The following is a 15,401-nucleotide window of genomic DNA, read 5'->3' on the forward strand; positions in this document are numbered from 1 at the left end:
ACAAGACATGGGGAGAATGCTGCAAGCCTGGGACTTGCTCCCCGCTTTGCACCCATGCAGAGATTTTGGGACATGTCTTGAAATCTGTAAAGTGCATTAGGTTGCTGTTGTGTGGAAATACTTTCTGGAGACTCTCTGGTGCCCCTGAGAACCTACACAGTGGAGAGGTAAGGAGGCCATTTGACAACTGTTGAATGGTCTTGTTTTTGAAAAAGTGGGACTGGCCTATGGCAAGCACTGGAGAGGGCAATCAAAGCTGAAGCTGTATGCTGCCTGGTTACTGAATCAAAGCATCTGTCCCTGCTGGTGTTTTGTCTTGAAACTCGTGGAAATCTCTTGCATCTTAGTCCTTGTAGAGCAGCAGGGAGTGAGGGTATCTCGCCACAACTGGCATTAAGGAGAATTACATTTCTGGCACCTGATCATCCCTTGAATATTTGTGTGGTCATTGTGAGTCAGTGTGGTAGCCTGGAATGTCCCATACATTTTATGTTGCTGTCCTATTCCTATGTCCGCTGTGTTGTTGCCACTCTTCAGGTAAGTTTGCCCTCAAGTTAACTTTTGCTTTGTCGTTGTTGCCAAAGCTGCTTGTTCATCATCATTCCTGTGTTCCAGGTTTGCCTCATGGGGCGTGCGCAGTTGTTTTGCTTGTGAGAAATGATCTCCCAAGGTGTGTTTTTTTTACATGGGACAGATTCCTAGAAAATCCTTGAGTTAGCATTGTTGGAGGGATAACTTGGATAGACTTTTGCAGTTGGAAGCAGACTGTCTTGAGTTAGATAACCTGTCTCTGCACAAAGCAGTTTAATACTATTACATGTATATTAATTTCTCTGAGAAACGCATCAGTGGATCATTCCTACCCCAAACCTAGTTTTATCTTCACAATAGCTCTGTGAGGAAGGTTAGATTAAGGATGGCATAAGGCCACTCTGTGTGCTTTGCAGCTGAGTGGGGATTTCAAACTGAGTTTCCCTCAAACACTGTCCAGCAGTCTAACCACTTGGAGATATCTGTCTACTAGAGCTGTGTAGTGTGTTAGTGGGTTTAAACAACTTTAGCATATTTGAAGCATGCAAAAATGTGATTTTTAACAGAACTGAATTCTAAGGAGCTGGCACATGAAGCCATTAATGCACTTGAATCATATCTGCTTAAAGCTATGCAGTGGGCCTCTCTCTGAAGGTGGCAGAAGCTATTTTGAAGCTGAGCATTTACCAAGCCCAGGAAAATAGTCCCTTGGCTCCTTGCAGTGTTTTCTGAGAACCAGGTGCTGCTTTACAATAAAAGGACCTGAAATACACTCTCAGGGCTGAGCTTCCTTGCTCAAAACAGGCCCTTTCTTCCATTTGAGGCCCTGCTGTGTTTTCAGAAAGTCAACCTTGTTTAATAGCCAGGTAATGTGAGTGGATAAAATGGCCGAAACCTGCTGTGTTTTTGTTTCTTATCTTCCACGGATGAAATTTCCAGCATACTCGGGGGTTGAACATTTTTTAAGACTTTCAGCCTTCTCGGAAAGGAAGTTTCAGAAAAGAAACACCAGCGATGAGAATCTGGATGGCAACAAACTTGGCTCATTTATTCACTCTCATTTATTCATTCCCAATTTTGTAGAGTTACCTGCCTTCAGAAGAGACATGCCCAGAATGGTAATCGCTTTGATCCAATGTCTCTTAAGAAGTAAGGTTCTGGTTTAAACATGGTCCCTGTTTATTGGCCATGCTGGCTGGGGTAAAGGAGGTTCGAGGCCCAGCAAGATCTGGAGGGTCCCAGGTTCTCCAGCCCCGATTTACACCAAACCTGAGCAATCCAGAGACCTCATAATGCCTGCCACTAGCTGGGGCTTGCAAGCTGGAGGGCACAGAGCATGGGAATTCAGTTTTGTCAACAGGAACAAGATAGGGAACTAATAGGAACAGCAATTACGGCCTTTGTCTCTGGCAGTAAAAAAAGACCCTGCTTGGAAGGGTGTGTGCATGCCAGTTTCCACGGAACTCTCCTTGCTTGGGAGCCTAGAGCAGGACAGGAACTAAAAGGTCACTCTCTGCCTCCAAGTTCCTGTAGTGCTTGTTTGGAACCAGTAGCCACTACAGGTATGGGGAGGCATCTGTACATGTGACTCCTTTGGAATGATATTGAAGTCTTTAAGTTGGCCTTGCAAATAAAGTCAGTGAACATTATTAGCCTGTTAATAGTGCACATGCCTAAACATGCCAACGTTGATGATTAGTGACAGACAGACAACCTGACAGGAGGAGGAGAGCCCCACTCCCTTTCAGTTTATTAAACCTGCTCTGCCTAGTCACCTCCAGTTTACCTCTAGAAAACTGGAGGAGAGTGCTTGTGATATGATTGCCTGGGCTAGAACGAGAGGTTGTGGCTTTCTATGTTCCAGTGTCCAAACTATGTTCCAGTGCTTTTGATTCAGAGCTGGCATCAATTGTTTAGGGAGAAGCCTTTTTAAATCAGTTGTAAATAAAACCCCAGGCACTAGGAGTGCCTGATATTTATGCACCTTGAAAATGCTCCACCTTTGGTTCTTGGAGAAGCAAGACAGGCTGAGTTATTTTAGAAGCAGGGGAGATTTGTCCTATGATGACTTATCACATGACTATCGGACCTATAAATAATCACCTAGTGCTGCAACCTGAAGGGTAGCTAATAAGTAATATGATATACTGTGCGTGTATGAGGACAAATGTGTTGGAACAGGTTTGTAGGCCCGTGAGGCTTGAGAGGGAGGTGACAGAATGGCCATGCCACTGGTGATTTAAGTATGAATGTTCATTCCCTCCCAGAGTAGCTGACGCAGTGACAGGCTTGGTGTAGGTCAGCTGTGGTCCTCCTGATGTCGTTGAACTCAAAACTCACATCAGCCTTAGCCAAGCATAGCCAATGGTCAGGGATGATGGGAGTTGTAGTCTAACAACATCTGGAGGACCACAGGGTTCCCCACCCCAGAAAATAGAAACTGGCCAGCTTCCTTGTGTTTCCTATCAATTAGTGGTGGGGAACCTTTGGCCCTCTCTTTTGAGGGACACACTGTGCTCCTTCTGGGGTAGTTTGTTCCCCATCCTGCACTTAGCTTTGACTCATAGCTCCTAGAAGCTGTCAGCATGTGACAACAGCCACATCCTGAGAACAGCTTTGATTGGCCGACTAAACTAGGTGAGGGTAGCCAGTAGGTCTCAAACTCTCAGTGAGTTAGGGACTTCCCCTGTATGTGAAGACAGGCACTGGCAGATTGAGTGGATGAGAACAATGCTGGGTCTAACAGTTAAGAAGGCAGTACCTCGGGTTAATAACTTAATTTGTTCTAGATGTCCGCTCTTAACCTGAAGCTGTTCTTAACCTGAGGTACCACTTTAGCTACTGGGGCCTCCCGCTGCTGCCATTTGATTTCTGTTCTCATCCTGAAGCAAAGTTCTTAACCCGAGGTAATATTTCTGGGTTAGCAGAGTCTGTAATCTGAAGCGTCTACAACCTGAAGCGTCTGTAACCCGAGGTACCACTGTATAGGGAAGTGAGGGGCAGATGGGGCCCATCAGCCTGGGAAGGTAGCCCATCTAGGAAATGGAAAACACTGATCCTAAACCTCCACTGCTTGCAAGACATATTTGGGAGAAGAAAAGTCTAAGGAGTAAACTTTACACAAATTTGGAGTGGAGACCCTAAGATGGCTGGATGGTGCCTTAAACGCCTCCTTCCAGCAACTCCTGCAACTAAGCAGGTGCCCAGTGTATGGCTCTGCTGTCCTTTGGAGAGCGGGGACATTGTCTGGGCAGCCCAGGACCTCCATACACACTACCTGGGCTTGTGCCCTGGGGAGGTCACTTCAGTGCTGATAATGCAGCCATGCTTGCTGGAGCTGAAGGGAGTTGTAGCTCAGCAACATCTGGAAGGGCAAAGGTTCCCTGCGCTGGCTATAAATAGATAAGCAAGGCTTTAACACTTGTTTTTAGAGTGGATGGGAAGTTTTCACTCGTAATATTAGTGCTTAATATTGTGCTTTAATATTGTGCTTTATTAGTGCTTTAATATTGCTTTAAAGTACTCAGAACCACTTTACCTGCCTTGGCAGTCAGCTTTGCCACCCACATTACAGATGAGGGGAGGGAGGGAAGGAGGCTAAGGAGGCGGCCAAAGGCTGATAAGTGAGTTCATATCAGATGCAATATTCATACCAGGGACTTAAATCACTTGCAATCCAGTTACTTACAGTGGATGTTAGCTAGCAGCCACTGGAGCGTTCTTCCTGTGTCATAGTGCTGCCAGCCGCCCGCATATTAAAGTCCTGTTCCTACTCAACCTAAGATGCACAGTTGGGAGAATAATATATGTGTGGCTCTAAACCACCTATTGAAACCATGTGTTGTTTGGCTTTGGGCTAGGGGCTGATGGTTGTGCCGGTCAGCTCTGTTGATGGGCCTTGGCGTAAATGTTGACTTCTGGCAGTGGCTAGAAGCCCAGGATAATGTATGGGGTGTGGGTGACTTGGAGATTCCCTTCTTGCAAAGGCTTTTGATTTTTGTTAGTTGGGTTTAGTCATGCATGTTTGTCTATGGGACCACTTTGTACAGGCAGGTTTGAGTTTCACACTGCAATCTTTGTCTACTTTTATGCCCAGGTAACGCAGGTGGCGCTGTGGGTTAAAGCCTCAGCGCCTAGGACTTGCCGATCGAAAGGTCGGCGGTTCGAATCCCTGCGGCAGGGTGCGCTCCCGCTGCTCGGTCCCAGCGCCTGCCAACCTAGCAGTTCGAAAGCACCTCCGGGTACAAGTAGATAAATAGGGACCGCTTACCAGCGGGAAGGTAAACGGCGTTTCCGTGTGCGGCTCTGGCTCGCCAGAGCAGCGATGTCACGCTGGCCACGTGACCCGGAAGTGTCTCCGGACAGCGCTGGCCCTTGGCCTCTTAAGTGAGATGGGCGCACAACCCCAGAGTCTGTCAAGACTGGCCCGTACGGGCAGGGGTACCTTTACCTTTACCTTTAAGTGTTATTAGGTTTAAAGCCTGCAATGCCAGGTCGAGATCGCATTACATGTCCAGGCTTTTAACGCACCTATTACCTCTTTGGAGATGTTCATTACTTTTTGGTTCCAATGTTTGCCCTGCTGCTGTTTTTATGAAAGACTGTTGTTAGCAGTTGAATTACTTTTTATTGTTTTGTTTTTAGTTTTATTGTCTGAAGACTTTAGATGGGGTGGCATGGTATAACATATTCTAAATGAATAAATATTCCTTCATTCCAGACTCTGGGTTGAAATGGAGAGGCAATTGCTTCCAGGTCCTGCTTGTGAGAAACTAAGAACTTCTGGCTGACTACAGCTGGAAACAAGATTCCAGTCTAGATAGACAGATTCGGGAAAGCATTTAATTTGGGAGTTTTGTGCTGCGGTGGCCAAGCGAAAGGATTAAAATCTTGTCTGCATGCAAGCATAAAGAGTAAAGTTTTCTCACTTTCTTTTTGTAACTTTCAGGTCATATATTGCTCTTTCGGTGGCACGTCCAAAGGACTACATTTCAACAATCTGATAGTAGGCTTAGTCCTGCTAACGAGGGGCAGAGATGAAGAGAAAGCAAAATGTAAGTAGTGGCAGCATCTGATTTTTTTGGGGGGGTTCACTGTGCACTTGAGCTCTTTGCAAGAAAGGCAGGATACAGTGGTACCTCGCAAGACGAATGCCTCGAAAGACGAAAAGCTCGCAAAACGAAAGAGTTTTTCATTTTTTGAGTTGCTTCGCAAGACGGATTTCCCTATGGGCTTGCTTCGCAAGACGGAAACGTCTTGCAAGTTTGTTTCCTTTGTCTTGCAAGTTTGTTTCCTTTTTCTTAAAACCGTGCATTCACTTCGAGGAGCAACTCATAGCACGTGGTGTGGTAGCCTTTTTTGAGGTTTTTGAAGACTTTGGTGATTTTTGAAGCTTTTCCAAAGTCCGTGCTTCGCAAGACGAAAAAATTGCAAGACGAAAAAACTCGCGGAACGAATTAATTTCGTCTTGCGAGGCACCACTGTATAAACCTAATATTTGCGGTGGGGATGTGAATCAGACACCTTCCCCCACAATCCATAACCTTGGACATACAGTGGAACCTCGACTTACACCCGCCCTTTCTCGCGGACATTCCAAGTTGCGACCGTGGCAAACCCGGAAGTAAACACCAGGTTTGCTGCAATTCGTGCATGCGCGGAAGCGGCTTCTGCCATCTTTGCATGCATACAAGCGGCTGCTGCCGTCTGTGCATGCGCAGAAGTGCTCTGCCGCCGAATGCACGCGCACACAACGGCGCCTCTACTAGCGTCCAGTTTCGCCCAGCGGATGGGCCTCCGGAATGGATTATGATTGTAAGAAAAGGTTCCACTGTATCAGGTTGCATTTCCCTCCATTCACTTTAAATGGGAATCTAATGTTCAGTCAGGATGGTTAGACCATTAGAGTGAGGCGGATGCATTCTATGAAAGAAACTTGAGACTTTCCACTTAGCATCTCCCACCCTCTGCAGAAGTATCAAAATATTTCAGTTGGAATATTATATTTGCATTCAGCTGTAAATGGTGTGTGTGTGTAGAGGTATAAAACCTTCAGTATAAAAAATACAAAGGTAAGTAACAGTAACAAATTAAAATATTAGAATCATTATAGGCTCCAGGTACTGTTCCTGTAGATGTAATTTCATGTTTTGTATATAAATATTATCAGCTCCAATTTAAACTGGCATCTCTGTTGATCCCAATAACATAACTGATTAGCAAAGCCCTTTTTATGAGTGCAGAAAAGTAAAAAATCAGCCCTGTTCAGAAAGCTGTGCAAGTTAATTGGTATTGCCAGCTCTGTTGCACTGGTGTGACTTGAATGTTTAATTATTCTGTTGTTGGTTTTTTGCTTAGACATTTTCAGCCTGTTTTCAAATGAATCCGGGAGCTATGTCGTCCGTGAAGAGATGGAAAGGATGCTTCATGTGGTCGATGGGAAAGTCCCGGAAAGCCTCAAGAAATGCTTCTCGGAGGTATTTCCTGCAGTTCCTTATCTCCTTTTACTGGATAACCTGAGGATGAGGGTGAAAGTGTGGAGCCCTGACCTCCTGTCGGAAGTATCCTGCAGTGATTTGCAGAATCAGGATCAGGTCTACTGACCAGATCCAGTTCCACACCCTTGTAGTGGGAGATTGCAGACTTGATAGGATTAGTCTCTGCAAGGTGCTCTGCAGGTGTCAGGTTGCACCTGAGGTTGCTGAAATGAATAAGCTAGCCCTGGCTATTGCAGGGAGGCAGTCATGCGTCTGGTTCTTCAAGCCAGCCATCTCTTTGCTGGCTGGAGGGGTTCTGGGAGTTGTAGCCCAAACCATCTGCAGGGCACCAGGTTGCTGCTTTAAACCCAGGGGTGGGGAACTTGTGGCCTTCAAGGTGTCGCTGGACAACAGCCCCCATCACCCCAGATCACTGGCCATGCTAGTTGGGGCTGATGGGAGTTGCAGTCCAACTTCATCCAGAGTGTCAACAGTTCCCTATTCCTGCTTTCAGGCGTTGCCTTTTCTCCTGCTTCAGTGACCTCATAAACTGTGTCATTCCATATCAAGTGATCCAACCTTTTTATCTCACGTCATCCAATTCTCTTAATATTTTGTACACTTGTTGAATGATCAAAACTAAGTTTAAATATTTTTTTTTTATCTCATCCCGTTTGTGAGTTATGAGGGTTTGAAATTTACAATTTTGGCCTTGCTGGACTACACAAAAACCTTAACAGCTCAGCCCAGAAGTTAGATACTTCAAAACTAACAACAACACCAATCTCTTCAGAACTTCACTGGCTTTAATATGACACATCACATGATAGACTTACTTTAAATTTTAAATTTAAATTCCAAAAAATTTAAAAGTGATTAAAAAATAATAATATGATTTAAAAATTCCAAAAAATGTATTGATTATGAAACATTTCTAGGCGCTACCTGCAAAATTTCATCTTGGGATCTCAGTGGGATCTTTTTTTTACATACATGTCTGTCTTATTGGGTTCTATTTAGGATAAATGAGGGGGATTGGGGACTTCTCACAACTCTCAGGAGCCTTAAGAAATGCAGGGTGTGAATGTGGCCAAGGCTGGGTCTTCTGCACTGTATCATTTGTATCCCACCTCCCAAAGTCCCATCTCTTGTTCTCTTTCTCTCAAAATGTGGAATGCGCCCATCATCCTTCGAGGGGGAGAGATCCACCCCTCCCCAGACTCCTAGTCTTCCTTGATGGGAGCACGAAGGACTCAGAAGCACCTCTCCAAAACAGCATTAAAACCCCCCAGCTCCTTTCCAGTGTTGTCTTTCACACTTCTGATGCCTGTCCTCAGGCATACGGGCTACAGCTCATTAAAATTCTTTCCACTAGAAGCAGTAGCAGAGAGTCTGCTGCAAGCATTTGTGTAAATGAGAATGAGAATGTCATATACCTGCCCGTTGTGTCCTGGGTAGCATAAATCTAATCAGATGCCTCGTTTCAAAGTTGATCAGCGGTGCTTTCCCTTGGAAAGCAAAACAACAGACTGATAAGCTGTTGGGAGATGCTTTTTGAGGAGCATTTAATGCCACCCTGCTGGCTGGGTAGGGTTGGATTTATTTATTTTGGTATCCTTGTTTCCCTTAGCCACTGAAATGAGCAGGCATTTGGAGAGGAACGCTTACACTTACAGCTCAACGTATTGCAGATGGCATACTAACACAACTGCTCCATTCAAGCTGTGATTGTCATTTGTGCATTGATTCCCCTGGACGCCAAGGGGCAGCATGAAAAGACTGATTCCCACTCCATCCAATGGAAATCTTATACAGTCTTACCTTAGTTTTGAACAGCTTAGTTCTCGAATGTTTTGGCTCCCGAATGCCAAAAACCCAGAAGTGACTGTTTCGGTTTGCGAACTATTTTTGGAAGCCGAATGTCTGACAGGGCTTCCGATTGGAAGCTCCTGCAGTCAATCAGAAGCTGTGGATTCTGTTCAACTCCCAAGGTACGACTGTACAGCACTTTGTCTGAGTTCTGAGTCTTCACAAAGAATTGCTCTTCAGCCCCTATCAGGTGTTAAGATTAGCAAAGGGTCCACCTTTGGCAGTTCCACCGCCCTTGGAAGTTTGGGTGGTGGTGCCCTTGTGGGGGGCATCATCTGTAGCAGTTGCTAGATTGTAGAATTCCCTCCCCACAGAGGTGTGTCTGGCACCTTCATTACAGTGGTGCCCCGCAAGACGAATGCCTCGCAAGACGGAAAACTCGCTAGACGAAAGAGTTTTCCGTTTTGGAGGTGCTTCGCAAAACGAATTTCCTATGGGCTTGCTTCGCAAGACGAAAATGTCTTGCGAATTCCTGCGGGTTTTTTTCCCTCCCCCCCTTTTCTAAGCCGCTAAGCCGCTAATCAGCTGATCCGCTAAGACGCTAATAGTGCTAATCCGCTAAGCTGCTAATGGGCTTGCTTCGCAAGACGAAAAAACCGCAAGACGAAGAGATTCTCTTTTCGTCTTGCGAGGCACCACTGTATATAGTTTCCTTCCTATGCTGTAGGTACACCTCTTTACCATGGCCCCTGACACCCAAGACATGCATTTTCAGGACCCACCCTAGTCTTGTGATTCTAATTTGTTTTAAGCTATTTTAGTATTGAATTTTAAATTGTTGTAACCCCTTATGGAAAAGGGCAGGAAAGAAATCAAATAAATAACAATAATCGTTTTCAAGCATGACTTTGTAACCTTGAGAGCTAGATACTCTGACAGTACTATGGCTACTAAGAATAACAAAGCTGAGAATCTCACTCTGCACCCAATACCCCTGTTCTGCGCATTCCCCAGGACTTCCACCAGCTATGTTGACGAAGCTAGAAAAAAGCCAGTTGTCTTTTGCATCAGCCTTTCCTCTTGCAAAGGGCTGGCAAGAGTTCACCACATAACGCATAGGCAAGGTAGATTAATTTCTGACAAAACAAAGATGGGAATATTTGAACTTCAGCCCTGCTGAGAGGTTAAATGTTCAGCAAAGAAATATCTTTGAAAATAGTACTGTTAAGCAAGTCAATAAAGGGTAATGTCCAAGCTCCGTTAATTCAAAGTTCAGTCAGAGAGCACTTATTTACCAAAGGTTTGGTGTGCATGGCTGGTAGGTTTGCAAGCCCATCAAGAGTTCACAAGCTACTCAATTCATGCAGGCAGGTTTCTGATAACAAATGGCAAACTCTTAAGCAAGCCTCCGAAGAAGAAGAGTTTGGATTTGATATCCCACTTTATAACTACCCAAAGGAGTCTCAAAGCGGCTAACATTCTCCTTTCCCTTCCTCCCCCACAACAAACACTCTGTGAGGTGAGTGGGGCTGAGAGACTTCAGAGAAGTGTGACTGGCCCAAGGTCACCCAGCAGCTGCATGTGGAGGAGCAGAGAAGCGAACCCGGTTCACCAGATTACGAGTCTACCACTCTTAACCACTACACCACACTGGGGTCCACTCCCTAGTTTGGGATTCAGCAGCTAGCTTTCATGTTTGGTTGTTTGGTTGTGTGTGTGGTGAAAGGCTTGGAAATAATTACGAAAACTCTAGGAAGCTGCCTTATACTGAGTCAGACCATGGGCCTAGCTAGCTCAGTATTGTTTGCTCTGGACTGAAAGCAGCTCTCTTGGGGGACATTCCCAGTCCTACTTGGAGAAGCCGGGGATTGAACCTGAAACCTTCTGCATGTGAAGCAGATGCTCTACCATTGAACTAATGCTCCATAGGTGGTTTCGGTGCCCTGGCCTCTACCCAGTGTTTTCCTTCCATTGATCTTTGGCAGTCTTGGACAGTTCTGCACCTAGTGGGCAGGTTTATCAATATTTCACAAGCAGCTCACGGTGGTCGTTTAAATGGTCCATGAGCCTCCCCCGAACTGAGCCGCCTGCTTGGCGAGTTCCCACGCGCTGCGCTAAACCGGCACAGCGTGGAACAGGGACTTGCTTCCGTGGCACCAGAAACCGCATCTGCACATGCGCAGATGCGATCTGGCCCACGGAACAATTTCTGCGGCCCAGGCGAGGTAAACCTTGCCGACCTCTGGTCTAGGTCATTATGCTGAAAGCAATGTGAGCTGGCACACTGTAGATGAGGTGGCTGCTGGCCGGGTTGCATGGTAGCAGCCCAGAGAATGAGCCCTGTACCTTTTAAATTCAGGTGTGGCTGCTTCTTCCTTTTGTTTTGTGGGTAGTGAGCAGACTGTTGGAACTGCAGAGGAGTGGAGGCTATACAGGAGACTTCTCATCTCCTGTGCTTGATAAGTTTAAAAGTAAATTCTCATTCTGTGGGTTAGAGCCCTGCTGGCCCTGGTTTGCAGAGGAAGGAGCAAACTCCAGAAAGTCCAAGTGTGACCAAGCCAAAGCCTGCAGGGGAAAGTTACCACCCATCCTGGGTAGAAACCCATCACATGAGCCCAGTCCAAGAGGAATTCTGTTAGCATACAAGACCACGCTGTCCAAAATAGCACCCTTTGGCCTGATCCAGCAAACTCCTCTTCTGTGGTGGTATTAATATTATTAATTGTATTCACCACTTTTTTCACAAAAGTGACTTAGAGTGTCTTACAGAAGCAAACATTTAGAAACAAGTTTCAAAAACGATTAAAAAAAATCTAAAGCAGTCACTCCTAAAATGTATAAAGGGGCCGATCCAACTCAGTCCCCACCCCACTACAAAAGATGAGCAAAAGATGAGACTGTAAACACACTTCACCCTCCAAATTAGTTTATAGTTGCTTGAAAAAATAAGAATGGGAATCCAGCTCTTGTATAGCAAACATGTTAATGCCCTACCTGTAATCAGTTGCTGACCACCAGATCTCGCCTGTGCCTGCCAGTCTTCCCCTCCGTACCAGATCTCAACTGTGCTATGGGCAAACAGTTCAACTTTGCATAATTCTGGTTGCCCGATTAAACGCAGAGGAATTTGGGTTGCTTCAGTACAGAATCGGTAGCAGCCCCTGTTCAATGAAATGGAGGCTCAACGTTTTGGCTCAGTTCAGCTTCTGTGAAGATTGTGCACAAGGCAAAGGGGTCTCTCTTAAAATATGCAGGCTTGCCTTCTGTCCCACAGCAATGTCCTCTGTGAATCTTCCTTTTGAAATGAAAATAGGCGGCAGTAACCTTCTCTGCTGGATTTTGGTAGCCTGTTAATCTCAGGAGGACATGCAACCTGCCACACACTGGAGGGCTTCGACATTTTATTGCTCTTGCAGTTGGGGTTTGTTTCTTCAAATGGGAACAGACATGGTTGCATCTTCAAGGCTGCTTGAGGGGGTATGATTATTATTTCCTGCAAAAAAAGAGGTTTGTTTCTCTTTCCAGCCCAGCCCAGAGCCACCTATGGCAAACATTTGTATTTTTCCTCCTTTTCTCAAATGATGTCATGTGTGATGGCAGATTTTTTTTTTAAAAAAAAAATCTTCAAAAAAAAAATATTTTTTTTGGCAACATGTGGTTGAGCAAGTGTGAGGGGCTGTTTGTTCGCTCCTTTCTCCCTGCTAGGCTGAGAATTCTCCTTGGAGTTACATGTGAAGCATTCCATGCTGATTAGTAGATGGTAATACATGGAACTGGGACGCGGGTGGCACTGTGGGTAAAACCTCAGCGCCTAGGGCTTGCCGATCGCATGGTCGGTGGTTCGAATCCCCGCGGTGGGGTGAGCTCCCATCGTTCGGTCCCAGCTCCTGCCCACCTAGCAGTTCGAAAGCACTCTTAAATGCAAGTAGATAAATAGGTACCGCTTTATAGCGGGAAGGTAAACGGCGTTTCCTTGTGCTGCGCTGGTGCTGGCTCGCCAGAGCAGCTTCGTCACGCTGGCCACGTGACCCGGAAATGTCTCCGGACAGCGCTGGCCCCCAGCCTCTTAAGTGAGATGGGCACACAACCCTAGAGTCAGACACGACTGGCCCGTACGGGCAGGGGTACCTTTACCTTTTTAATACATGGAAAGAAAAGGGTGAGACAGAGATACTTGCGTTCAAATGACTATGGTCCAGCCCAGCCTAATTTCGTGAAGTTCTCTCTGCTCTAGCAGGGAGGAGGTAATGGAGAGCCAAAATCACCTTTCTTTTTCTCCAGTGGTGCGGTGTGTGCTGCATCTGATGTGCAGGAATGTGGGTGGCCACACTTATTTGTCCACGCTTGCTGTGGCATGTGGCCTCTGGAGGGTTAGCTAGGAGGTGATGGCAAAAAAGGCTAGCTACCTTGTTGTAAGAACTGTAGCCAGGAAATGTATATAAAAAATTTTGGGTCCTTGGAGGCCCACTATGTGGCTGATGGGGCCAGGCTGTGGTTGGCTCTAGGCCTGGAGTTGGCATGGTATTTGACTTGTGGTACTGGAACTGGGAACCAGTCAGCCAGGCAAGGGCAAAAGACTTGGCATTGGGTATTGATACGAAGCCTGCCCAATCCAGAGGCTTCATACTGCTTGCCAGTTGCAGGGCTAAGTTCTTGCACATAGCTGTTCCCTTCTGTTCCTGAAGAGGGCTGTCATGTCTTAGTACACCCACTTCACACACAATAACTAACCAGGCTTGGGCCACTGAGATTCTCTGATAATGGTGACTTGGAAGCTCCCCGGTATGCTTAACGCTTGTACCAGGCTGAAATTTCTCTTCTAGGGAAGTGATAGGTGGTTTCTGAAATCAGGGGTGTCAAGGTCCAGCTTTTGCAAAGACCAGTAAAAGGGACCATCCAGTACCCCTGGCGGTGCTATCATTTCCACTCAACAAGGACTATTCAATAAGATCAGATGCTGCCTAAGAGAATCCTCAGTTTGCATGCATTGCCTCTTTCAGTTTAGGGGCTCCCAGTGTGGGACACCCCCCCTCCAAAGCAACATAAAACCTGCTTGCTGAACCTCTTTTTTTAAGACTGGCCGTGAAAAGATTCCCTGCCATTCCATTAAGTTGGGAGGATAACTTATTAAGATCCATCCAACATCTGTGAAATGAAATATTTCCTCTATCATTATGCATCCCCTCCTCTCCCCAACCCCTTGGGAAAATACATACTTCTTAATAGTAAAATTATTTCTGCAGAAAAGTGCCCGAAAGACTTTGTCATGATAATCACATTGGAGAGAGCTTCTTACCAAGCTGTGTGCTACTGATAAGCATGTTTGAGGCAGTAGCTGACCTTTTTGTGGCAAAGGGTTAAAACAAAACAAAACGCAGCCCTTCTTAACTGTAATCTCTGATCTTTTTGTTGCTTTGAATGTAGTAGCAGGCCTTGTGTTTGAAAAGCAAGCTACCTGATGTGTTGGAGAAGTAGCTGTGAGGGGTTTTTTTTTTTAATCCTGTTTTTTGAATCAGGTAGTTTGCTGCCACACATGCATTATAATGAACTGGTGGGGAGGGAGGAGAACAGCCGCCAAAGCTGCTCTCTATATTAATGAGAGAGGCCCTAGCGGATTTCTCCCACTCCACACACCAAGCGGAGTGCTTGAGTAAATTATTTTTAATATTATACTACAAGTAGCTGAAGGGCCTGGTAGTTAGTATAGCGGGTTTGTTGCCTTTCATTTCCCTCACATCATCTTCCTCGTCTTCTGGCTTGCAGTTGCCTCCTTAACACTCTCTAGTTGCCATTGGCTTAGCTGCTTTGATGTCATGGGCGTTGGGGCGGCCTGTGGGACTAGGTAGCTGTGAGTGGGGAAAACTGGAAATGCTAAGATCTGAATCCTTGGGCCATTTGGTAAATTTAACCTCTCTTTGTTTATAACAGGATTCGGTGAGCTTTTGAATGGCATCCATTCAATGCAGATTGGTTGTGATATTTTGGTACCTTTTACCAAAGAAAAATAGGTGTTTGCTGCAACTGCGTTTGCAGTTGTCTACCACTAAATTATTTTGAGAGAAGGAAATTACCTGGTTCGTACATCACTTTAAACCATAGCTGAAATAAACTACGGTTTAAAGATGAACACCCAGTGTGCTGGTGCATGTTGTGGAAATTGTTTTGCTCCTCCCTTGCTGCTGCTGCGCTGCCAGGAAGCAAGCTAAGGGCCAGCTTAACATTTTTTTAGAATATGGACTCATGGTTCAGTAGGCAACTGTTCTGGTGTCCTGGTTCAGATTGGGGGGTGGTATAGTCAGGATCAGGACTCCACATCCATTTTTTCTTTAAAAGTGGCCAATTTTAACCACTTTATTAAAAGTGTGAACATAACATGTAGTTTGGCTCTAAGTAGACAACCACCTGACTTTCCCAGCAACTCACTTCCTGTGTGTCACACTCTTGAGTATGCAGGTGCCTTCACCTAACTTATATCTCAGTTCTCACTGCAAGGTAGGTTGCAGCTGAGAAAGAGTTGCTTATGGCCATCTGTTGGGTCTGAACTTTCCCTGTAGGCTATACTACAGTGTACCAACAGCAACAAAC

General features: G+C 45.7%; 1 protein-coding gene across 5 annotated transcripts in view; it reads left to right on the forward strand.

The window, feature by feature from the left end:
* Positions 1–15,401, forward strand: part of USP32 (ubiquitin specific peptidase 32) — a 130,065-nt gene that overhangs the window by 48,096 nt on the left and 66,568 nt on the right. For all 5 annotated transcript variants that reach the window (XM_079955367.1, XM_079955370.1, XM_079955368.1 and 2 more), the window contains exons 3-4: positions 5,480–5,585; positions 6,889–7,007. In XM_079955367.1, coding sequence (XP_079811493.1) covers positions 5,480–5,585; positions 6,889–7,007 — 225 coding nt within the window. The remainder of the gene's footprint in view (positions 1–5,479; positions 5,586–6,888; positions 7,008–15,401) is intronic.

This window comes from Podarcis cretensis (assembly GCF_951804945.1).
Source record: "Podarcis cretensis genome assembly, chromosome: 15".
Lineage (NCBI taxonomy): Eukaryota > Metazoa > Chordata > Lepidosauria > Squamata > Lacertidae > Podarcis > Podarcis cretensis.